Source organism: Pleurodeles waltl, chromosome 2_1, assembly GCF_031143425.1.
Source record: "Pleurodeles waltl isolate 20211129_DDA chromosome 2_1, aPleWal1.hap1.20221129, whole genome shotgun sequence".
Lineage (NCBI taxonomy): Eukaryota > Metazoa > Chordata > Amphibia > Caudata > Salamandridae > Pleurodeles > Pleurodeles waltl.
The window spans coordinates 545,210,669-545,235,182 of NC_090438.1; the positions used below are offsets into that span (position 1 = coordinate 545,210,669).

At 39.8% G+C, this 24,514-nt stretch overlaps 1 protein-coding gene across 2 annotated transcripts in view; it reads left to right on the forward strand.

The window, feature by feature from the left end:
• Positions 1-24,514, forward strand: part of PDCD6IP (programmed cell death 6 interacting protein) — a 322,785-nt gene that overhangs the window by 52,155 nt on the left and 246,116 nt on the right. Inside the window, exons 4-8 of one of the 2 annotated variants that reach the window (XM_069214865.1) lie at positions 4,266-4,393; positions 7,455-7,608; positions 9,410-9,510; positions 16,185-16,316; positions 22,499-22,721. In XM_069214865.1, coding sequence (XP_069070966.1) covers positions 4,266-4,393; positions 7,455-7,608; positions 9,410-9,510; positions 16,185-16,316; positions 22,499-22,721 — 738 coding nt within the window. The remainder of the gene's footprint in view (positions 1-4,265; positions 4,394-7,454; positions 7,609-9,409; positions 9,511-16,184; positions 16,317-22,498; positions 22,722-24,514) is intronic. The other variant, XM_069214874.1, reaches the window with a different exon arrangement.

Genomic DNA, 24,514 nt, shown 5'->3' on the forward strand with positions numbered 1-24,514 from the left:
ACCCCAATACCCTGGGTACCTCAGTACCATATACTAGGGAATTATAAGGGTGTTCCAGTATGCCAATATGAATTGGTGAAATTGGTCACTAGCCTATTAGTGACAATTTGTACAGAGAGAGCATAACCACTGAGGTTCTGATTAGAGCCTCAGTGAGACAGTTAGGCATCACACAGGGAACACATACATATAGGTCACAAACTTATGAGCACTGGGGTCCTGGCTAGCAGGGTCCCAGTGACACATAACAAACATACTGAAAACATAGGGTTTTCACTATGAGCACTGGGCCCTGGCTGGCAGGATCCCAGTGAGACCGTGAAAACACCCTGACATACACTCACAAACAGGCCAAAAGTGGGGGTAACAAGGCTAGAAAGAGGCTACTTTCTCACAGGAGGTAATTGACAGAGAGGGACATGTTGGAGCCAGCCAGCACTACGTCACCTTCCATGGTTCTAGAGAAAGGGAAGAGCCCAGCCCAGGATGAAGACCACTTCAAGGGCCGTGAGTACAATTAACCCATCCCGTGCCAAAAAGATTATACATACAAGTTTCCCTCCACATCAAGGTGCCCAGTAGCCCTCAAGCTCTGGTTGACACTGGGAGCATTCCTTAGAGTCGAGACGAGAATATTCTTGATCCTGATTGGGGAACAAGGCCTACAGGGAGGGATGGAGCCGACACGAAGTTGACATCGGTGCCAAAACAGCCATCAGCTTCAGGCCACTCATCGGCATTGACAAAATACCCACACCAAGCTTCGGCTTGGGACAAAGCGTAGAACCAAAATAAAAATAAAAATCACATCACAGGTGTCCCTTAACCTATTTCTTACACATTCTTTATTGCAGTTCTAACAATGCTTAACACACTAGCCATTCACTACTCTTGAATGCGGGTATACTGTGTGCGTGCTTTACCACTTTGCTCTCAAGATCTCTTATCAATCTCCTGCTCCCATTCTCCAATCACATTTTTAATTTACTGAGACAACAGAATACGTGCATGTGTGGTTAAGACTTTAAATTATTTTAGGCTCACCAACACAGGTTTTTCTTTAACTATGACCTTGCTGGTCATGCGTTCTGTTTTCAAGTGAATTCTTCACCTCTCTGGCATCAGTACAAAGTTTAGGCCTACACTGCACTTTCACCGCATATAATTTTATGTCTGATGTAATGTAATTTCTTCACATTTAATTTCCTCTCCAATATTCCCCCCCATTTGATATTTCAACTACTAAATCTAAACCTTGGTCTTCACTTGGCACTAGGTTCCCTGAAAATCTACTACTCTAGTTAGTGTCCTAACAGGAAACATCTCTCCTACCTTTGTACTAATCCTTCTACAACATGCTAAAATTAATTGAACACCAAAACATATCAACAGCAGCCCCACAAGGCTCCCAATAGTCCCGACATCCAGGATGGTAGTAAAGAAACCACCCACTAAGCCAATTATTTTGGACCCCTCATTCGTCTACTATTTTCTTCTGTAGACTATGCAAAGTTTGGACGGCCTCTGAAACAGTTCAATTGTCCGCATCACTTGCTGGGACATAAGCACATCAAGCAGTCCCAATTGTTTTCACATACCCCTCCTTCCATAACTGTCATACGATCATGTTCATAATGGGGCTGCATAATCATCATTCTCATAGCGTGCAACTCTTCTTTTATGACATTAAGTTTGTCTTCTGTAGTGTTATAGATTTCATACGTTCCAGCTGCGTTATCGGTAGCTATCGAGCAGTTGCCTTTGTCTGAAGAAACGTCAGAATACTTCCAAAGAACAACTGTGCATCAGTGAGCAACCAGTACTCCTGGGGAACATTAATCCAAGTAGTAGTGCCATAATACTCTCCAGTTCTTCTCCTTTGGTGATGATATAACAAGGTAATTGGACGGCTTATGGAATGTTCATGGAGCGTTGACAAATTGACTCCAGGCATTACCAAAACAGGGGTGTGCAGGGTGACCATGGTACATAGGCCTTTCCAGTTTGGTGGTAACTGAGCATACAGTAGTTCTCCACACTACCAATAATAGTCAGTGAGGCTAGAGGTGCCCCCTAGCATATCCTCGCTTCCTACCTGGCAGGAAAAACATTATAATATAACTAAAGAACCATTGAACATGCTTAATTCCTAGAGGAAAAGGAGTTACAATGCTCAACATTGACCATAAAAAAACTCCTTTGAGAAAAACAACTTGCAGAATCCGGTCCCAACACTAGATGGCAGGAAAAAGAGACCATTCTGTCGGATATCCTCTTCACGTTCTGATGCTTGTCCCAGGTGTGGCAGTGGAGCGGCATATTTCCTGCATCTAGATGGCAGTATAGGGAGGTACAGTATTACTTGACACAGATGACTATTGAAATACAGAGGGTGGTGGGATTGAATTTTCCACAAATGCCCTACAGTTGCCTCCTTCGCAGCAGCCCACGTCCAAAGGGTAGGACGATAGAGTATACGTTTGCACTTATCCTTGGTGTTAGCTAAGTGTAGGGTTGCCATAACGTGGATGGATTGCAGGGGCCCGTACTATGCTCGTTGGAGGGCAGATGTTTTGGAATGGTCCATAGCTGAAGAGATACACATGAAACTAAATTGGCATGATAACGTATCTGAGGGCATAGCTGACTGAAAATAAATTTGTGCCATCTACGCAGACCCAGGCTCTGCCCTGTCTTCTATGGATAGCATGGATGAAAACTCAGGGTTAGGTGCAGGGGAGGTGGTGGGGGTGTAAACTTTGAGACACAGAAGGGTATGGTACACTGCTGCTAATCCAAGTGCTGAGGGCTTGTCTGATGGAGGGAGGTTATGGACTTTAAAACAATTGAATTGTTGTTTATCTTGACCATAAGTACCGCCAGTGCCTACATGTATACCTATCCATTTGATGCCATATGACACTGCTGTATGTTTTTGGTAAAATATAAATGAATTACGTAAAAAAATAAAGCATAGCATGTGAATTTGCAGCACTCCACGCTACACATAGATGCTTACAGGATAAGTAACGTTCTCCTTTCAAGGCTTTTCTTTGTATTACCATATCAGTTTGATTCCGTTCTCATAGAGTACCAAGACAGATATCCTTCATGTGATAGAGCTATCCTACACAAGCTGTGCCTGTGTCTGCCTTCTGGATTTGCCAGCAGTATTTGACATAATTGGTAATGGGGTACTGCTTTCCAGCCTCCACTGTCAAGAGTTTTTGTCCTGGATTGGTTCCATTTGTACAGTTGAGAAATTCTCAATTGATCTCAATGATGTACTCATGCCTTCTCCTTCTCTAAGATCTTAAATATGCCTTTAGTTCACACTCTTTCATATATATTCAGACCCTCTCCGAAATATGCTATGACATAGAATTCTGTTAGCATGTGTTGGTGAGCCCAGTGAAGTGGCAAACCAGAGGCCTCGGAGGACCTCATTTCATTAGAGCACAAATGATACACAGCTGTGTTTTGTAGTGTCATATTCAGAGACTATTACGTTTTCATAGTTTTATCCATCTGAAACTGAATCCTACAAAGACAAAATTCGTTTTTTTGTCTCTTCCATATTTAGCGTTGTGCGTCTCTTGTGAGTCTGGTCGTTGTTGAGGATCTGCTGTGTCTTCAGCCTCTGTTAAATCCTTCAACCTTTCCTGGGTTCACATATATCTTTTCATGGCTGCATTTCCAAATTGCTAATGTTATCTGAAATTCAAACTGTTCAGATGTATTCTAATTTTCATTTATTCTTCAAACTCATCCAGCTGTACATTCATAGTGTGTATTTCTCAGGTCACTCATCTCTCTCTTTAAGGCATTTTCCATTCTATGATCCGTTTTACCAGTGTTGATTGAAATTAATTGGTTTCCTCCTCTTATCTGCATTGCATTTAATTAATCCTACCCAGTTTCAAAATTATTCTATTTCCTGCATCTTATCTCCGCAGTAAGCTGAGAACATATGAATGAAAATGCTCGTTACACAGCTACATCAGAGTTGTGCTGCAAAGTGTACTTCCCAGAAACATTTAAATATGGAACAAGGTCCTCTTCCCAAGCTTTTGAATGAGTTGTCATCTTAACCTGAAATGTGCTTGTCTCCTTCCAGTGTCCAGTTGAATTTTGTTTCTGCCATATTCTTTTTGTAGAGTGATCCTTAGCCTTGTATGGAAAATACAATGAAAAATGAGACTGGCCAGCTGCTGCTATATTTTCAATATTGTTTTTTTTTCCTCTTGACTTTCTTTGTTTAATAGGTTTGCCCAGTTTGGGATATGAGAAGAGCTGTGTTTTATTTAACATTGGTGCACTGGCCAGTCAGATTGCTTCAGAACAGAACCTGGACAACGACGAAGGGTTGAAGGCTGCAGCAAAGTTTTATCAGGTATCAAACATATGGTTGCTTATGTGTACCTATATTTTCTGTGCTGAAACTTGGTATTAATATAGCAGTTCAAGAATGAAAAACAGGGTGATGCTATTAAATCAGAATGCTTAGTTTGCTGCAAAATAATCCTTTGAATTGAAATGTAAAAGCATACATATTCCAGTTCTGGGCAGATGGGACATAAATCAATAGCTGTAAAAATGTGCTTCAAATTCTGAAATAGTGATGTAAAGTATACATAATTCAAATAATCTCTGTTATAAAGTACAATATCTCTGAAGGGTTCTCTGGATCTTGGCTAGTAAGCATTGTAGATAATGGTTGACCCTATCCGAAGTTCGGCTAGGGTAAAAGTTGCAATACCAAAGAAAATGTAAGCTCAAGTGTATGTCATGGTTTGTGAAGTAAGGGAAATTGTAGCAAGACGTTCAAAAACTAAATAAAAATAGATAGTGAGATTTTGTACAAGAAAGATCCATGAGTTCATCGATACAGCATGGCAACATGGCATATTACAAGAGTTTCTGTTGCTGCCCCAGTTGTCAGCCCTTGATTTACAGTTGTATTTAGTTCTGTTGAATGTCTTAATTTGTTTTCTAGGGATGTCACTCTGTGTGACCAGTAGTATTATCAAAGGTGCATGTCTGTAAATGAGCCTATTTAGTAGTGCGTATTATGTCATGAGTTGCCATGATAGTTCTGATAAGTTTTATGGCTTGTTTGATTGGGTTATGGAATGTTGTTCTAGACCCATATCAGGCCTGTAGTGTACGATCAGCTGCTATTGGAAGATTGTGAGAATTGTGAAATCTCTCTGGCCTGATTACTACTCAGACAGAGCTTTATCCCTGTGTGTAGTGCCACTCCTCTCAATTATAAGTGGCCTGGTGAACCTGCTCCTGGATTTTCAGCTGCTGGAACAATGCACCAGATTTTACTGGCCACAATATGTATCCAGCTAAGTTGCTATGGGCTGCAAGTGCAGCTCAGCCTCAGTGCCAACCCCTGCATTGGCCCCTCTTCTAGGGCATAGGTAACATAGATTGCTCCCCTCTGCCAGGCCACATCTTCCCCCTACTCTCTGCCACTCGCCCCAAACCTCTTCACACTATCTCCTAACCGCACCGCAGTCTCAAAATGTGTGAAGGAGTGTTTCTGGCTTTGGTGTTGACTTCCACTCTGACGCCAAAATCTGTGCCTGTGATTTCGACACCTGTGCCAAAGGAGGACCTTCTACCTATACTGGTGTCTGAAGTTGAGTCAAACTCGTCTCTACCTCGACTGAGATTGTGCCTCGAATCTACTTTAATTCACCTAGTTCCCATACCGTCAGATTTAGATTGCCTCTGCTGCAGAGCTTCCCTCAGTTGCTCCACCAGCTTTTTGGATCATATTCTGATCACAGTAAGCCAGCCTTTAGAGATGACAGTGGAGATGATGGGGGCGATTTTCCCCCCTCATTATGATGATGCTCTCGACATGAACTTTCAGGGTTCCATTTGGCTGACTACAACCCCTGGATCGGTAGCGCAGGAAAGTGCTTACTTTGCTGTGGGGATTAGGTGTGCTGCTGAGCTTTTGGACCTACAACCCCTTTCCTGTCCGACAGATTGTTCCTCCAGTTAGTTCAATGGGGCCGTGCTCTTCAACTCCTTTTCCACCTAATGCATCTTCCATCCACATCAGAGAACCTTTGAGAGAGGCACCTCACCGTTTTATTTCAGTAGATGCAGGCTCTCTTGTCAAAAGAGGCCATAGAAACAGTATGGGTCTTGGAAATAGGGACATAGTTCTTTGTCCTATTTTAGATCTCCCTACTCTGAACACCTCCCTGTGGAAGTACAAATTAAAGATGATCACACTGGCCTGTTTTTTTCTACCCTTCCCATAGGCCTCACCAGTGCCCCATAGTTGTTCATGCAAGTAAATGCGGTGGTCGCAGCACACCTTCAGAGGTTGGGAATACCAGTTTCCCCGTAGCTCAATGATTGACTGTTGATGGTGGGCTGGCCACAGTCAGTCATAAACCATCTCCAGATGACGGCAAACCTCCTGACTGTTGAAATTCACAGTCAGTGTGCCGAAGTCACATCTGACTCCTTCGCAGAGACTTCCTTTCACTGGGGCCATCTTGAATAAAGTTCAGGTCAGGGTGTTCCATCTGTAACAAAAAGCCCAGGACATTCATAGCTATGATGCCAATGATGTTTTCAACCGTATTCTTATATGGTTATGTGAAACAGTTTTACTTTTCAGTTTATGTGGCAAGAAAAGTCAGTTTAGGAGTTTACAGTGCTAATAGCTTTAACTCAAGTAAATGTGAAACCCATTGCATTGCAAATGCTTTTTTTTTTTTCTCTGCCACTGCTTGATGGATCAGCGCAAAACTTTCTGTTAAGGAACTGGGGTGGATGAACTTATTATTTGGAAGGTTTCGTATTTATATTTTAAACGGCTCCAAAGTTAGTAGCAAAAGAAAAAAAATCTCTTCCTATCAAAAAAGTGACCCCGAAACATACACACTCTCTTTCTATCTCTTAATTTTTGCCTTTGGGCCTGCCTAATCACAAGTTATCATCAGGTTTACAGTTGGTATGTGTGCTGGAACTCAACTGTGAATACTGTATCTATTCTACAGCCCTCTGTTTCTCCCACTGAAAACAAGATTATGTTTTGTTTTCCAAAAATAACAAGAAAGGGTGTCAGAATTAGCAAGAGTTACAGCCATGCCATGAGTATCCAGACCCACATTTTTCAATTTTGTTAAACTATAATGTGAATAGATGAAGTTTGAAATTCTGGCACTTTTTATCCACTTTATGTACAAGAATTCCTGAAAGATTTTCAAAATATACGTTTGATACACTGCCTGTTTAGATTATTTAGATTTCTTACTAACTGGTTTTATACTAAAGCTTTTTCGTTTTGAGCACTGTGTATTATTATTATTTTTTTTTTAGAACACTCTGTATTATTTATTTTTGTAAGTGCCCTTTGCGAATTTTGAAACTGTGTAGTTGATATTTATAACTAATATTGTATTTTCTTTAATAAACAGCTCGCTAGTGGTGCTTTTGCTCACATCAAAGACACTGTTTTATCTGCACTGAGTCGAGAGCCGACAGTGGACATCTCTCCAGATACAGTTGGAACACTCAGCCTTATTATGTTAGCACAGGCGCAGGAAGTATTTTTCTTGAAAGCCACAAGAGGTAACATTTTCACTTAGTTAAATTAAGTTACATTTTCACTGTTACCACTTTTGTAACTAAAATGTTGTTAGGGTTAGAGTCACCTTGTAATCATAGACTTATGCCTATGAGCTAGAGTAGTGGTCCCCAACATTTTGACTTCTGTGGGCCCCCACTTTATCATTCATTACTGGAACCCAGCGACCCCCACTGAGTCATTATTTGAATCCGGGGACGCCCACTGAGTCATTACTGGATACTGGGACCCATGCTTAAACATTGTTGATGCCTTGAACCACAAGAGAATACATAAAAATTCAGAAACAAGCTTTCCATCAAACACATACCAAAATAATAATACATTTTTGTTAAATTTGCAAACTAATAAAAAATGTTATTTTAATAGAAAGGTTTGAGCTTTTCTAAATTCAATTGAGGCCACACATCATCCGTACTGTATTCTGTTTGATGCACCTGCACTTCTCTCCTCAATTAAAATGAGGATCCCAATTTGATTTTTAGGCTCCTATTTCACATTCCTTGACATTTACAAAACATTTTAAAATTTTCAGTTGTACATTCAACCACTTTATTTATATATACATTATTAATCTGCTAATATTAGGTAATTTTCTAAGCAGTCACGGATCCCATGAGGAGGCTTTGCGGACCTACAGGGTGCCCCAGACCACAGGTTGGGGACCAGTGAGTTAGAGCAATGGTCTGGGTATCCCTAGGGGTCTGCAAAGATTACTCATGGGGTCTGCAACTGCTTAAAATATAAAATAATATTAACAGGTTAGTACAGTGTATATAAATAAAGAAGCAAAAAAATAAAATAGATTTTTTTAAAAACATTTTATAACTGTCAAGGTCTCGAAATGGGAGGCTAGAAATTGAGTTGGTATCCTCAGATTGACTTGTGGGAGTGCATAAAAAAAAATACTGTATGGACAATGTGCAGTCTCAATTCAATGTAATAGAGCTACAACCTTCCCATTAAAATTGAAATGCTTATTTTTTAAAAAATATTTTAGAATTAAATAGAATATCTCATCAGGGATTGCTTGTTTCTTTATTTTTGTCTGTTGTTTTGTGGTTCAAATAATCGAAAATGCGTAGGCCAGGGGCTCAAGCTTTCAATAATGACTTAATGGTGGTCCCCGGATTCCAATTTTGATTCACTGGGGATCACCGGATTCCAGTGAAGATTAAAGGGGGATACAGAAGTCACAAGTTTAAGAACCACTGGGCTAGAACACTGTGCACTATGAAAGACTTTTGAAGTCTGAATACGTTTCGTGTACACTTTTCTAACTGATGATGCCAAATCTGTGTTTTGCCCTACTAGAAGATTGCTTCAAGAATTAAAAGAAATATAGTGAAAAAATTTAGACAAATTCCTTAATACCCAATGAACAGAATTACTGTTATGAATCTACCTAATCTATTTATTGTGTGTAAAATGTCACGTTTTCTTGCTTGCACAGATCTTAGACATTCTTTTTCTTATGAAAACTTTGTTTTATTCGATGGCCGGTTCTGTTTCAGATGTTACACCTCTGGCGTAATCACTGTTTTATCAAGATGGATATAAAGGGAAAGAGGACAGATAGAAATTCTGCTTTTTGTTGCCAGCCTCCTAATCTATCAATACAATTGGAAATATTTTAGGTTGAGGAAAAATGTACATTTCACACTTAACTGCATTTCCTGTTCTGGGCACGCATGAGACATTTGATTCCACTTGTAATTGATAAATAACAATTAACTTGTTTAGTAAAACGTTTTAATTTGGCGAATAACCTTTGTTGTGTTCCAGATAAAATGAAAGATGCAATTATAGCAAAACTGGCAAATCAAGCAGCAGATTATTATGGAGATGCTTTTAAACAGTGTCAGTATAAAGATACATTACCCAAGGTTAGTGCTTATTCTTACAAAATGAATATTAATGGGGTTCACAGCCTCTAGGTTTTGTATAAAATAGTTTTATTTCATAGATGTACACACAAGTTGGCAGTATGTACCTTTATAAGGGCAATTGAGTTTGTAGATTAAATGTTTAAAAATATGCCCCTTGAACTCTTGGTTAATCACTGCCTGTCAGGCCTTGAGAAACTTCCATTTATTTTTCAGGAGGAAATCGTTATTTCATGACACACAAAAAAACGTTATTATTATTTTAAAGTGATATATAAACCTTAATGGTAGACTGTTTCTTTAAATAGTTATATGGGATCCATTGTCTTATAGTACTGGATTATGGAGTACATTACTAGTCAAGGGTACACTGCTGTGTTCTTGGGATGCTATTATTCCTTTTCTAACTTCATATTTAATGACAGATTCTTGCTTGATTCACATCGCAAGCGTTTGAGACTTGTACAGCCTTGTCAGATTATCCGTTCATAATGAAAACATTTGATTGGACTATTTGCTATGTGAGTTATAACATATCCCTCAAAGTAATAACAAAATGAAGAAACCTAGAACAGGTCTAGTTTGTTTGAATGTGAATTCAATGAAAAAAAATTAAACGTAAATTTATAATAACGAAGGAGAATCTGACATATATAAATGCATGGTAGAGTATTTGGGAGAGAATTAAAATGGTCGAGTTCCTAAATGAAGCATACTTCATCACAGGTTGTTTTATATGCACTGTTGGGTTGTTAGCTAGTGAACCTTATGTAAGAAGATAAATGTCTGAGGCTTACATTTGGAAAATAAGTTGGTTAAGTAGATCATAAAATCTCTTATTTGCAGATGGCAGTCTGCTTTGCAACAATTCAGCTACATAATACTGAACACTAAATAAAGTTGAGTTGAATTAAGCAGTGCACGGTTAAGCAGTCATACCTCAACGTTACAATGTGTGTTTTTTTTTTAACAGACACAGAGGTAGTCATTATGACCCTGGCGGTATTACAACCGCAGGGCCAAAACGACGGGAGCACCGCCAACAGGCTGGCGGTGCCTCCTGGCGTATTATGACCGCGGCGGTAGCTTGCAGCGCTGCCCAGGGGATTACGACTCCCCGACCGCCAGCCTTTTTCTGGCGGTCTGAACCGCCAGGAAAAGGCTGGCGGTACGGGGAGTCGTGGGGCCCCTGGGGGCCCCTGCAATGCCCATGCCACTGGCATGGGCAGTGCAGGGGCCCCCTGACAGGGCCCCATGCTGCTTTTCACTGTCTGCTGTGCAGACAGTGAAAAGCACGACGGGTGCAACTGCACCCGTCGCACGGCCGCAACACCGCCGGCTCCCATGTTGCGACCCACATCCCCGCTTGGAAACTTGTCCAAATGGGCACCGCGGGAGTGCGGCCGAATTGGCGGCCGCACAGCGGTTACAGCCACCCGCCAATGTTTTAATGAGGCCCATAATCTTATTGAAATGAAGGCTTTTCTGGGTCCAATAGTGGTGTACTGATACAACATGCTTTACAACAAGATCCAATCAGATTTCCTTCATCTGTAACTAAATGAGCTCAGCACTCCTTGGATTTTCCTTAGATATTCACAAGAGACATTCTTAATGTAAAACAGCTTGGTGGTGCTACTGGTGCTCTGCACCAATAACACCACCTCAATTGTCTGGTAGTTAATAGAAAAGGATATTCATAACAGCTCACTTGTGCTGGCTGACCAGCGTACTCTGGAGCTGAACGTTGATTTGTCCCTCCTCACCTGTCACTGTATCTAGCAGGAATCCACAATGTTGAGGCTAACATGTCTAGAAAGCTTATGTTACACACTCTACACAAATAGTAGTAGGGCCTCAAATATCACAGAAGATCTGTGATGTCCTTTTACAACTACCAGATTTCCCCTGTTTGAAATGTGCATTCTGGCATTGCAGGTCTGTTACCTTGATGCCAGAAGGAGTTATTTTCTTCTAACTAGGTTAGAGCAATTGTTATTGTATTTTCCATGTATTCGACATTCAGAAATAATCAGATAATCTTGGTCAAGTAGTCAAAATGGTTTGCTTGATAGCTTGACAAATTCCTTTATTTAACACTTGAATGAAGGCAGGATCTTGAACACACTTTAAAAGAGGAATCTGGAAGGACCTAACACTCAGCCCTTTTACTTAATCCTTGAGCTTACATCCGGTGGCTCTAGTAGGCATAAAAGTAGCCAGGCATGTTGCCATATGCCACTTCACTTGGCCATGCTTTAGAAGAAAATTGTTCAGTTTCTGTTACAGGGTTATAGACAGGCTTATTACCTCCTACTCTGTCCTGTTACCTAAATTGTTTCTTACTGTCAACCCTGAAATGATTTGGCTCTAATAAGGGTGTGTGAAAGCACTCCAGATCATATGTTTTCCTTCTCCGATTAAATCAGGAGACAGTCAGTTGCACTTCATGTCAAAAGGATTGGAGTAACCCATGAAATCCGGGAAACGTGATGAATTGAAGTGTTAGTGGCTTTTGCTTCTCTTGAAGTGAGTGACCATCAGTCATCATCTGCCTCGATGTCATACACATAGTGTACATAGTGACAAGTTATTGTTCCTTTCCAAGGTAATCTAACTTTCACAGGTATTTACAGTTCAAGCGTACTTTTAGTCTCCCAGAGGCCTGATGCCTTTAGTTCTGAAGATGGGAATAAGCATAACAGGGTGAAGGTCTGAAAACCTCTTAAGTCATACATAGATAGAACAGATAGAATCTAATCATTGATTCAGTTTTTGCCCCTATTGGTCAGTTCCATAACATGCTGAATGAGTGTGTGCTTGAAGCATTTGTTAAAACTAAGACTGTCCCTCAGTCCGTACATACAGGTACTATTCACTTGAGAGTTGTGTGTCTCTTAGTAAAGTTTAGAGGTTTTGTTGGATACATAATAACAGTACATGTGTATCATTATGGTAGGCATTGATATACTGAAAACAAGAAACTTTTAAACTAGCCAAAAAATATATAATAGCCCTGCACACTACAAACCTATAAAGATAATGCTATAGTTGAGTAACAAACGACATGGAAAAATAACTCAACTTTTGGCAACTGTAGCATTAAATGTTTCACAAATATTTTACTAGGCTACTTAAATGTCAAATACCTAAGGGAGACCAATATAGCATATCCATATTCCTCCAACATGTGCATTGAAAGAACTAGAATGCATGCATACACCCCTCTATATGTGGCCTTGCACTTATGCCGGGGAATATTGAGAAAGCAAAAAGGATTCAGAGTTCTTTCTTAATTTTACCTTAATTTATATGGCAGTGGAGTACTTTATAGGAGTCTGTTGTTAATTCAATAAGGCTCACTCGGGTCACTCTTACTAGCTTGCAGTTGGGAACAGTTTAAGCAGCGACACTAAAACTAGAAAGGAAAATTGTCTTGCATTCCCTCATTTAAAGCTTTATCTGAATTTGACTGAATTGAAGTATCAGTCTTTAATTGTGCTATACTATTACATCATCTGAGATTGTATATCACTAGGAGGATTGAAAATGGACTTTGATTCTGGACCTCCAGTTTAAGAACTCTCAATGCATGATGACCCAATTCAACTTAAATTTGACAAAGTGTACATTTTAATTGCTGTGTTTATTTAGGATTGATTTATGTACAGCTGCACAATTGCTGTCCACGACTATGCATATAGTGAACTAGATCTCCTCCACCAGACATTATGCATTTAGAACATATATAAATAACCTTCCTGGGCTGGACCTTCATGCATCTGCAGATTAATTTTAATTTTAATGCTGCCAACAAGCATTTTAAGTTCTTTGAAAGTGTTCACCTTCCTTTCTGTTAAAAAAATAAAAATCACTGTTACATCGAGAACCAATGTTTTCATGAGTATTAACAAAATTTGTTAAAACTCCTAGCAAAGCTGCAAACCTGCCTAGTGAAAGTTCTCTAAGTGCTTCTTAAAATTAAGGGATATGTTATTTCGTCATGATTTTCCAAATGACAATGCTGTATACTCCTCAATTTACCTATTAAATGCTTTGGTGATGGCAACATTCTGATTGCCTATTTTGCTGATTTCTAATGTTTTCTACTAACTGCAGAGCTTAATGCATTTTGATCACTTATAGCGAAACCAGGGAAGTGCTTAATACAGGTCTCTTGATATTTACATCTGGCCTATGTTTAAATAAAGAAGCAAGGTACTAGTGGGTGTTACATAATTAGAAAGTGATAGTTTTGTATCTTGATAGTTTTTACAAAATATTTTCTCCCTTTTGAGGTTGCTAAATGAGCACCATCTGATTTTGCAATATTCTGGAAGTCAAGTGAGTAAGCAATTTTAAGGAATTAGGTATTGATAGAAATATACATGCATTGACATGTAGCTAGCATTAAGTGCTTCTTTCATACCATATCAGTGTCAACAAGATTAAAACTTCTCTTCTTCTTCTCTTCTACATCCACAGATGTCTTTCATGTAGGCCGCTAGCCTTTTCTGCCCCCATGGGCACTTCAGTCTTTGGACCTTACATTGTTTAAATACCTTACATTCCCATTGTGGTTGAGGAATTCCTATGGTCTTGTATTGATTCAGAACTCTATTATTGACCAGTCTGTGAATAACAGCATTCAGATGAGTTCTGGGTTATGCTGATGAGATGCATTCTGGGGACATGCCTGGTTCTCTTGCATTCCCTTAGCCACTGACTTGCTAGCTTTCTCTGATCCATTGGTGTATGCCTCTGTTCAGTTTGGCATGGGTGTTCGGTCAGAGACCATTTGCAAAATTCAATATTAAGATGCTTGCCAGCATTAATGTTATGTAGAGCTGTGTTATTGGGTGAAAGATGTCTCCAGAACAGGCAGTTTTTGAATTTACGTTCAAGCCTAAGCACGTATATGACATTTAGAGTGAGTTATGAGGGATTCATGTGAGGTGGAACTATTTTCCACTGACCTAGCAGTTTATCCAGAATGTTAGTTAATGTAGATTTAAATAATTATTGAAAAATATTTAAATTGAAATTTTATAAAATATCTTCTGCTGAGTAGAAAGGCATATTTTACAAAAGAAATAATCGAAAAATATGGATCAATTCCAATCTTCTTATTTCTTTAATGGGTAGAATAACTGCTATTGTCTTCATGCATGCAGTCTTGACATATATGTGTTGCAGCTTGCTTGCTGAATAAATCTAGAAATCACATTTTTGCTTAGCTCCTTTTTTGATATAACTGATATGCTGCTTGGGTACCGCTTGACATCACATCAGTTTGGAAAGCTCTTGATCTACAGTGTAGCTGTAGAATCCAATATTTGTGTTGACTTTTCAATTTGTTTGTGTGTCCACTTCAGACTGCAGCCACATCTTTCAGTTGTATTAGATGGTGGTGCAGCTTCCTTTTCACCATCTTTCATCCTGTTATTGACTGGCAAGACCTGTTAAATAGATATTTAAAAGTACCAAATTTACCTATTTTGTGACATATTTTGTGGCCTTATAGTTGGAAAGACTGGTTGTAGATCTCTGTGGGTATGCATGGCCTCCTCTGTACATCACACACTGACATCAAAACTTTACAGGAATTTTACTTAAACCTTTCTTCTGATTTATGTTTCTCTGTTAGCAATTGAAGGTTTCATCGTGTACACTGCTGTCACAGTGTTTTTGACAAGCTGATATCTGAATCGAGCAGTCCTGCAGCACATCTTAGATGCTGGAAGCACACCGTATTGACTATAACTTACTTGCATTGGTTCACTAATTAATCCAAATCTCTTTCGGACAGGATCTTTCCAAAATTGTCATTAAAGAGTTTGTTAGTTTTTTCTTTAGAGAATTCTTGTTATTTTTTTCGGATCTTGCTCTGGAAGGGTCTCATTTGAAATGACTCTTGAAATATGGAGTTCTGTTTTACATAATCTCCACCTCTTCTGGCTTTGAGGAGAATTTGTAATAAATTATAGAATTGCACTGAGAACACCTTAACAATGTCATTATATACCTTCTCTCTACGCTCATTTTGGACAGTTTTATTAATGGTGAAGGAGCAAAGTGTTCACCACATAAGCATCAGTATGAAGACAACAATAACTTAACTGCTGTTAAGGGAGTAGAGTTAGCACATCTTTTTGCACTTCTGATGGGCAAGAAATATTCCCATATAATGTGCAGAAGAAGATTACCAGTTTTGTTGTTCTTGAGTACGATCTTCCATAGCTGATTTAATCATTCTGACTAATTTGTCCCTAGAATGTGATGTAAGGGTGACAGATAAAATAGTAAAGTTAGGGTTTATAGTATGTACAGGCATATATTATCACTGGCGCTAACTGCTGCATGCTTTACCCTGCTTATCTTTTTTTAATTTAAATTAACTAATTTGACAACTTTTTTTCTTGGGTGAAGTGGAGTTCAACAACATTTGGATCAAAAATAACCACATTTGTATTCTTATAAAGGAAACATCCAAAAGAACATCCACTGAATTCAACTTACTCGCAATCACTTGGGCTTATTATCATTTCTTCTAATGATTTAACCAATCTAGACCATTTATGGTTTATTCTAATTTCCTCTTTTCTTCCCCTCTTCTTCCTGCATCCCATGTTATTTCTGTGGTTGTTTGTGTGTTTGGACTTTCCCCTGGTCAGTATTTCTATTTCCAGGAGGTGTTTCCAGTTCTGGCTGCAAAGCACCTAATAATGCAGGCGAATGCTGAGTATCACCAGTCTACGTTGGCAAAGCAGCAGAAGAAATTTGGTGAAGAGATTGGAAGACTGCAGGTAGGAAAAGAAACGTTACTCATGAAATGGATTAATTGTGAGTATTTTTTTAAACCAGGGAAACACTCATCTTAGATTTGTAACCCTTTTTTAATTAACACTTTTTATTGTCTTTTTAAGGCATATTCATACAATAACCTTAAGATTGTTAGATTGCTTTAGACTGTAAGCAAAGAAACAATATATTATCCACAAATGTACACATGCACAGATTATCCTTATTATGTAGTAGTTAATGAACATTTAATACATTATTATTGGTGGAATATTACACCAGTTGCCCCATATGTTGTTGTGTTTCCCCAAACATGCCCTAGACTTGTACACAAATGCCTCTGCTGCAGCACAATAGTTAATTACATGGTTCAGTTTGATGATGGAGGCTGCTGCTTCAGACCTCCACTGGCATGCAGTGTTTCTTGTAAGGAAAATTATACTTATCATGAGGATTCCAGTACTTCGCCTGCCTGCAACACAAAACCCCTGCAACCATCCCCCCACAACCATCCATCAAGCCCAGTATAACCTTTTTGGACTGTGGCAGAACTGGCTGTCTCACCCACCTGAGTTAAGGCTGCACAAATATGTTCCCAATATTGTATTACGGGACATACCCAGATCACATGATTGAAGGTTCCCAGCTCTGCTTTGCATCACAAGTAGTGGGTATCTAAGCCATGTCTAAACTTGAAAAACTTAATGAGAATACAGTAAACCATATTAATGTATTTAAACTGGAAAAGTCTAATTTTCATACAGAATGCTAGCACTCTAGGGGCCTTTCGTGGCTCCCTCCAATCCTCATCTTCCAGAGGACCCACTTCTTGCTCCAATCTGTTTTTTAATCCCAGCATTGGGTCGATCTAGGTATTGTTGACCAGAGTGCGTTACAACTGTGAGATCCTCTTCCCCTCCAACTCTGCCATCAAATTTGGGCCTCTAGTGGACTGTAGTCTTGGAGAGCCCTCTACTGTTCTTGGTATGTCTCTAGTGCATGGGGGATTAGCAGGTGTTCTATGCCTGTCACATGATTCAGCAAAGTACGTAATGCTTGCATGCTGCCCCCCTTCCAGACATCAAGCAGTTTGGAGATTCCTATATTATCCCAGGATTGGAAGCCCTCTAAATTTGTTGTATGTTTTAGCCAAGTAACACTCTGAAGCAGATTCTCTTTTGTGAGTACCCCATTCTATTTGATCCATCTGAGATCTTGATGCCAGCACACCAGGGAGGTCTGAGAGGCTAAAGAAACATTTGTGTTGGTAAGGGCCATACAGCAAATTGATCACACCATGTTTCTCCAAGACCAGCAATTCTAAAGCCACCACAGGGCCTGCATGATCAGCAAACAGTATTCATGGTAATATGACTGGACTAGTAATATAGCATGAAATTTGCTTTTCCCAGTCCTCTATCGTAGGTGTTCAGTACACATCTGTGATATGAGATCTGGAGGGGCCTCTGCTGCACAAGAGTCCTGTTAATGAAGAATGCAATGATTGAAAGAATGTGCGTGGTATTTCATAGGGAAAGTTCTGGAGGAAAGGGAGAGACAATTTTAAATTAGGCTCCCCATCTGATACTATGAGGGGGGGGGCATAATTTATCCATGTCCTGCCAGACTCGAGTAATCAGGGGAGTGATGTTAAGATCCCACATCTGTTGCCTAGTGGTTTCTGTGTGCATCCCTTACTACTTAAAATGTGTGTCAGCCCATTGTACGTCCTTCACTGTCCTTATGTCATCATAAGTCTGTCTGAGGTGAGTATATAGATTTGGACCAGTTGACTTTCAATCCGTAGGCCACTGCATATGTCTGATGCATTTGTTCTAATTTAGAGAAAGTGGTCTCTGATATGCTCCTATACATCAAATGTCATTGGCATTCAGTGCTATTTTGTCCTCAGTGGATCCCTTCCAGCGGAACTCGCACATCTCACCAGATCCATTTCACCAATGGTTCTATGAACAAAGCAAAGAGGAGTAGTGACTTAGGGCATCCATCCTGCCTACCAATCTCAATATGGAAAGGGGCTGACAGCTTGCTGTTCACTCTAACCCTTGCCAAGGTTCAAAGTACATTAATGAAAATATCGATAAAAAAGGGGTTGGAAATGTATTTGTTCTAGCAGCCAAAACATGAAAGGCCACTGGGTAGAATCTGAAGCTTTTCAAAATAGATGGCTACCTTACATCTTGACATGTTGGTGACAGTGCCATGGCAATTTGAAAACCTCTCAAGCAGTGGTGAGCACTGCATCCTGGCATAAACCTGTTTTGATCTCTGAGTATCAGTGTTCTGATAACTTTGCTCAGTCTATTTGCCAGCACTTTCACAATGCTTTTTGCCTCTAAATTGATTAAAGCCTATATAAGCTGCACTGAGTCGGTGGCCTACTGGCCTTCAGGATTACTGAGATTAGCCTTCCTTGCAGTTCATATTGCTCCCTTGCGTACATAAACATGTTTGGAGGGTCCAAGTGAGAAGCATAATTCTCAAGCGGTAGCCCATTTGGATCCAGAGTCTTACCAGAAGGAAGAGAGTTACGGGCAGATAGTATTTCATCTACCGTTAAGGGCTCATCAATCTTGCAATTGCCTGGGCAATAATGGGGGTTGTGATGCTCCCCCAATGGAGACAATTGCTCCTCTTATAAGCGTGTATATTAGGAGGAAAATTCTTGGGCAATTGAGAGGGAATAGGTGAGGGTTTGTGCTGTATGTGAAAGAATAGTAGGGGCAAGTTTAAACTTCTAGTCATGATTTGTAAGCAAATATAACACCTTTCTTGCTTAGTCTCCATCCTCATAGATCTTATATTGTGCTGTAGTGTAGACATAAGAGGTAGAGTCTAACAGTTTTTTTGTAGTGATAACCTGAGCAATTCAATCTTTTGTCTCATCTGATTATCTGTAGGATCTATTCGGTTCCATTCGACCTGGCCTGTTTTGGACTCCTGTTAGACGATTTTGCGTTTTTTATTTGATTTTGTTGCTGTTTGATAGCAAACTGCTTGTCCCTTCAAAACTTGTTTATTTGCCTCCTATAATGTATTTGAAGAATCAGTCATGTTTGTCCTGAAAGGCTGCATCTTTGACCCATTAGGTACTCAACCTCCACAAGCCAACCCTTCACTCGTCAGGCAACTGGATCTTCATCCATATTGGGCCATGGTCAGTCAGGGTTTGAGGAACGATTTGGACCTCCACCAGCTTTAGCAAGTGTATTGCAGTTAAGAAAAATAAGTATTTTCTGAGGATTTATAAGAGTGTAGTCAGTAGGATGTTCACCCTGCAAGCTCCCGAGTAGGCTGTAGAGCAGACTGTGCTTTTAGGAAAATGTATTTCTTTGGAACCTGAGGGTTTTTAATGTCTGCTTCTGGATCCGTAACCAAACTGAAATCTCCCACCTATTAGTGTTCAGGTGTTTATTATGAGGAGCCCATTTATGGTGTCAACTATCAGGGTAGGTGGAGCACAGATTGAGGAAAAGTTCTGTTGTGATTCTCCTATATACTCCCACAAGCACCACAAATCTACCTAGTATATTTCCTTAACTTGTGTTGCTGTATCTATATAGACATATATAATTACACACATTTGTTTGTGTCAATTGTTTATCATAAGTGGCAGTTAAACGCTTTTGTTAATGTTTAACACCTCACTCCATAGGGAATTTGATGTATGGGTTCCTAATAGCGTTGCTCCCTTTTGTAGTAATTGTGCCCCACTTGACTTGCCTGTGCCAAACTTGGGGAAAAAAGACTTCTGACTGTGTCAGAATTAATGCAGACTGGTCAAACCGTTCAAATGTTATTAGAAAGCCTCATTAAATGGGGTTTTCCGACAGGAGATGTTTGTCAGCGCTTGGCACTGAAACTAATGAATGGATGGTTACTAAATGTTTTCACACTGAACCATTTACAATACTCTTCGTTTCGTGTCAATAGGCTCATCTTTTTGGAGAGCATATGCAGTTAATGCTACAATATGTGTTCTTGAAATTGTGTTCTTGAACATCAAATTATCACTAAGTACCGTCAGCCTGTAAACATCCTTCAGTACACATAACCTTAGCGGCTTGAAGTACATTTCTCCCTATAAGACAATGTGTGGCTACAACATATACTCTTTCAGTTTGCACTACGATTCTGACCTTTGGAACAAACACTATCCCACACTTAGCATGGGTGAAGCCCATGCAATTCTGTCTCACATGTACCCACCCCTAAACATATAACATGTCACTATGAAATGTACATACACACGCACCCACCCACCCATCCATGCCCTCTTGCTCAGTGTCACACCTGCCCCCGACACATATAACACTAAGACATGAACTGATTGTCTGTTTTCTAGGCAAGTGATGGAAAACACCAGTGAGCCACACAAAACCGACAAATTACATTGTTCTCAGATATAAGCCCATGGCCTGGCTGCCCCAATCATGTTTCTTGTGACACGGTATGGCACTAGGACATATAATCTTTCACTTTACAAAGCTGAAATCCTTGTGGACATGTTTGCAAACATCAGTGCAACCATAGACACTCAAAAGGTATTACCTGGACTGATAGAAGATCAGGTAAGTGTTGTACTACCAGGAGGCGACCCTGAAGCTACACATGGAGATGGATAAAGAGGACATTCTCCCTCTCCTCTTACCTTTAGCACCCTGGGCATAGTGTGGCTCTACAGATGTTTCAAAATCCAGATGTATTGACATTTAACTCACCACACACTTGTCCATTGCTGCATAAGAAGATAATTTTTACTTTTCCACCATCTGTCCAGTTGTCCTAGTGGGTGGCTGCAGATGAAGTGGAATGTTTTGTTCCCTCTTCCTCCTTCGTCTAGTGTTCTTTGCTGAAACCAAGCTAAACACCTCAACAAGCATGGACAGACATTACATAGAAAGCACCCCTAAAGATGAGGCTGTATTTTTCAACATAGTTTTGTGAGTAAATCATAAGGAGACTGTACCATGCTTTAACATAACCTCGCAACCATTGTAAGTCAAGTATTATGCCGTTTGCTGTTCTACATTTGTGCGGAGAGTAAAATGTGCTGATACCCAGGAAAACTGAGGGCCTGTTTGGGGCAGTGGTGCTGGTGCTGCACGTTCTGTAACTGTCCCCAACAACAGGAATGTTGATTCCATCTTTCTCACCACTCTTGTTTACTCATAGTGAGATAAGTGAAGTGCACATTGGTACCATTAGCAACTTTTCAGAAATTGATTTTCTTTAACAAGGGCATGTTAAGGTATTTGAGGTCCCATATACAGGTGCTTTAGAGGGCAGTTGCTTGTGCTTTGGCCTTGTATACATCCAGTGGAGAAGCAACAGCTTGTTACCAAACCTTTCAGAAAATGTTATAATGGTGCCTACAGTCAGATTACTTATTCCTATTATTAATAGCTCCCAACCTAATGCAAAACTAATGACAATGAGAACTTCTCGAGCAGGATTCAGTCCATTAGTAATCTAAATCTTAAGAACATCCATGGGTTGAATACTATAAATTTGGCTTTAGAGATGCTTACTTTAAAACTGCTGCACACACCTAGTGTTGGAAATCAATTGAATACATTTTGCAAATTTATTTGTGTTTGCGAAACTAGTTTGGTATTGCCAGCAATCAAGAGCAGATCTTTTATTTCCACTAAAGATTCCAGTCTGTCAAACAAGTGTTGCCACAGTTAACAGTTAATTAAATAGGTGTAAGGACACATCTCAGTCAGACCTACGTTCCTCCTTCTACCTTCCTTAAACGTGGTTCTGCCCATGTAATTGAACTATGACATACATTTGTAAACACAATGTGCAATTGCTAGTTGCATGTTCACTTTAAAAGAAAATGTCAGAGTCAAACCTGCAGTACACCAGGATAATGTCAGTCAGTCCATAGAGTTAGCATCAAGAGTTGTTAAGCTGTGAAGCCTTGTAGAATTGGAATTATTATGAGGGGTTTTCATCCATAAAGGCTCCTTTTGCTGATGTATGGTTTGGTTTCTGTAATTATGGATTCTTCATGAAAGCCAGCCCGTGGTCCAGCTATTTTTATAATTCATTTTTTTTATTTGACAATGTTTAAAATGTTTAGATAAAGTTTGTGTAGTTTTTTAACTATGAAATTGAGCAGAAAGTTTGTGTATAATGTTATCCGTTTTGATTTTAGCATGCAGCAGAGATGGTTAAAACCGTAGCCTCAAGATACGATGAATATGTCAATGTAAAAGACTTATCAGACAAAATCAATCGTGCACTTACACCTGCTAAGAAAGACAATGACTTCATATATCATGATCGTGTTCCAGATGTCAAAGACTTAGACCCAATTGGCAAAGGCGCTCTTGTGAAACCAACACCAGTAAATGTACCATTGAGTCAGAAGTTCACTGGTAAGTGCTTTATTCCTAGGGATTGTTTTTTCAAAACTGTGATAAAAAATTCAGAAGCTTTCAAATTGCTCATTTATTTTTCCATCATCTGTTTACTGAATGTAAAATGCATTGCTGCTAAGTAAAGTCGTACTAGGTAATATGATTGCTTTCTATAAGAATATATGCACTTTACTAAACTCCTGTGTTAAATGAGACTGTACAGGGAGTGCAGAATTATTAGGCAAGTTGTATTTTTGAGGATTAATTTTATTATTGAACAACAACCATGTTCTCAATGAACCAAAAAAACTCATCAATATCAAAGCTGAATATTTTTGGAAGTAGTTTTTAGTTTGTTTTAGCTATGTTAGGGGGATATCTGTGTGTGCAGGTGACTATTACTGTGCATAATTATTAGGCAACTTAACAAAAAAAAATATATACCCATTTCAATTATTTATTATTACCAGTGAAACCAATATAACATCTCAACATTCACAAATATACATTTCTGACATTCAAAAACAAAACAAAAACAAATCAGTGACCAATATAGCCACCTTTCTTTGCAAGGATACTCAAAAGCCTGCCATCCATGGATTCTGTCAGTGTTTTGATCTGTTCACCATCAACATTGCGTGCAGCAGCAACCACAGCCTCCCAGACACTGTTCAGAGAGGTGTACTGTTTTCCCTCCTTGTAAATCTCACATTTGATGATGGACCACAGGTTCTCAATGGGGTTCAGATCAGGTAAACAAGGAGGCCATGTCATTAGATTTCCTTCTTTTATACCCTTTCTTGCCAGCCACGCTGTGGAGTACTTGGACGCGTGTGATGGAGCATTGTCCTGCATGAAAATCATGTTTTTCTTGAAGGATGCAGACTTCTTCCTGTACCACTGCTTGAAGAAGGTGTCTTCCAGGAACTGGCAGTAGGACTGGGAGTTGAGCTTGACTCCATCCTCAACCCGAAAAGGCCCCACAAGCTCATCTTTGATGATACCAGCCCAAACCAGTACTCCACCTCCACCTTGCTGGCGTCTGAGTCGGACTGGAGCTCTCTGCCCTTTACCAATCCAGCCACGGGCCCATCCATCCGGCCCATCAAGACTCACTCTCATTTCATCAGTCCATAAAACCTTAGAAAAATCAGTCTTGAGATATTTCTTGGCCCAGTCTTGACGTTTCAGCTTGTGTGTCTTGTTCAGTGGTGGTCGTCTTTCAGCCTTTCTTACCTTGGCCATGTCTCTGAGTATTGCACACCTTGTGCTTTTGGGCACTCCAGTGATGTTGCAGCTCTGAAATATGGCCAAACTGGTGGCAAGTGGCATCGTGGCAGCTGCACGCTTGACTTTTCTCAGTTCATGGGCAGTTATTTTGCGCCTTGGTTTTTCCACACGCTTCTTGCGACCCTGTTGACTATTTTGAATGAAACGCTTGATTGTTCGATGATCACGCTTCAGAAGCTTTGCAATTTTAAGAGTGCTGCATCCCTCTGCAAGATATCTCACTATTTTTGACTTTTCTGAGCCTGTCAAGTCCTTCTTTTGACCCATTTTGCCAAAGGAAAGGAAGTTGCCTAATAATTATGCACACCTGATATAGGGTGTTGATGTCATTAGACCACACCCCTTCTCATTACAGAGATGCACATCACCTAATATGCTTAATTGGTAGTAGGCTTTCGAGCCTATACAGCTTGGAGTAAGACAACATGCATGAAGAGGATGATGTGGTCAAAATACTCATTTGCCTAATAATTCTGCACTCCCTGTATTGTACATCCAAACCTTATGTATGAAGAAAGGGG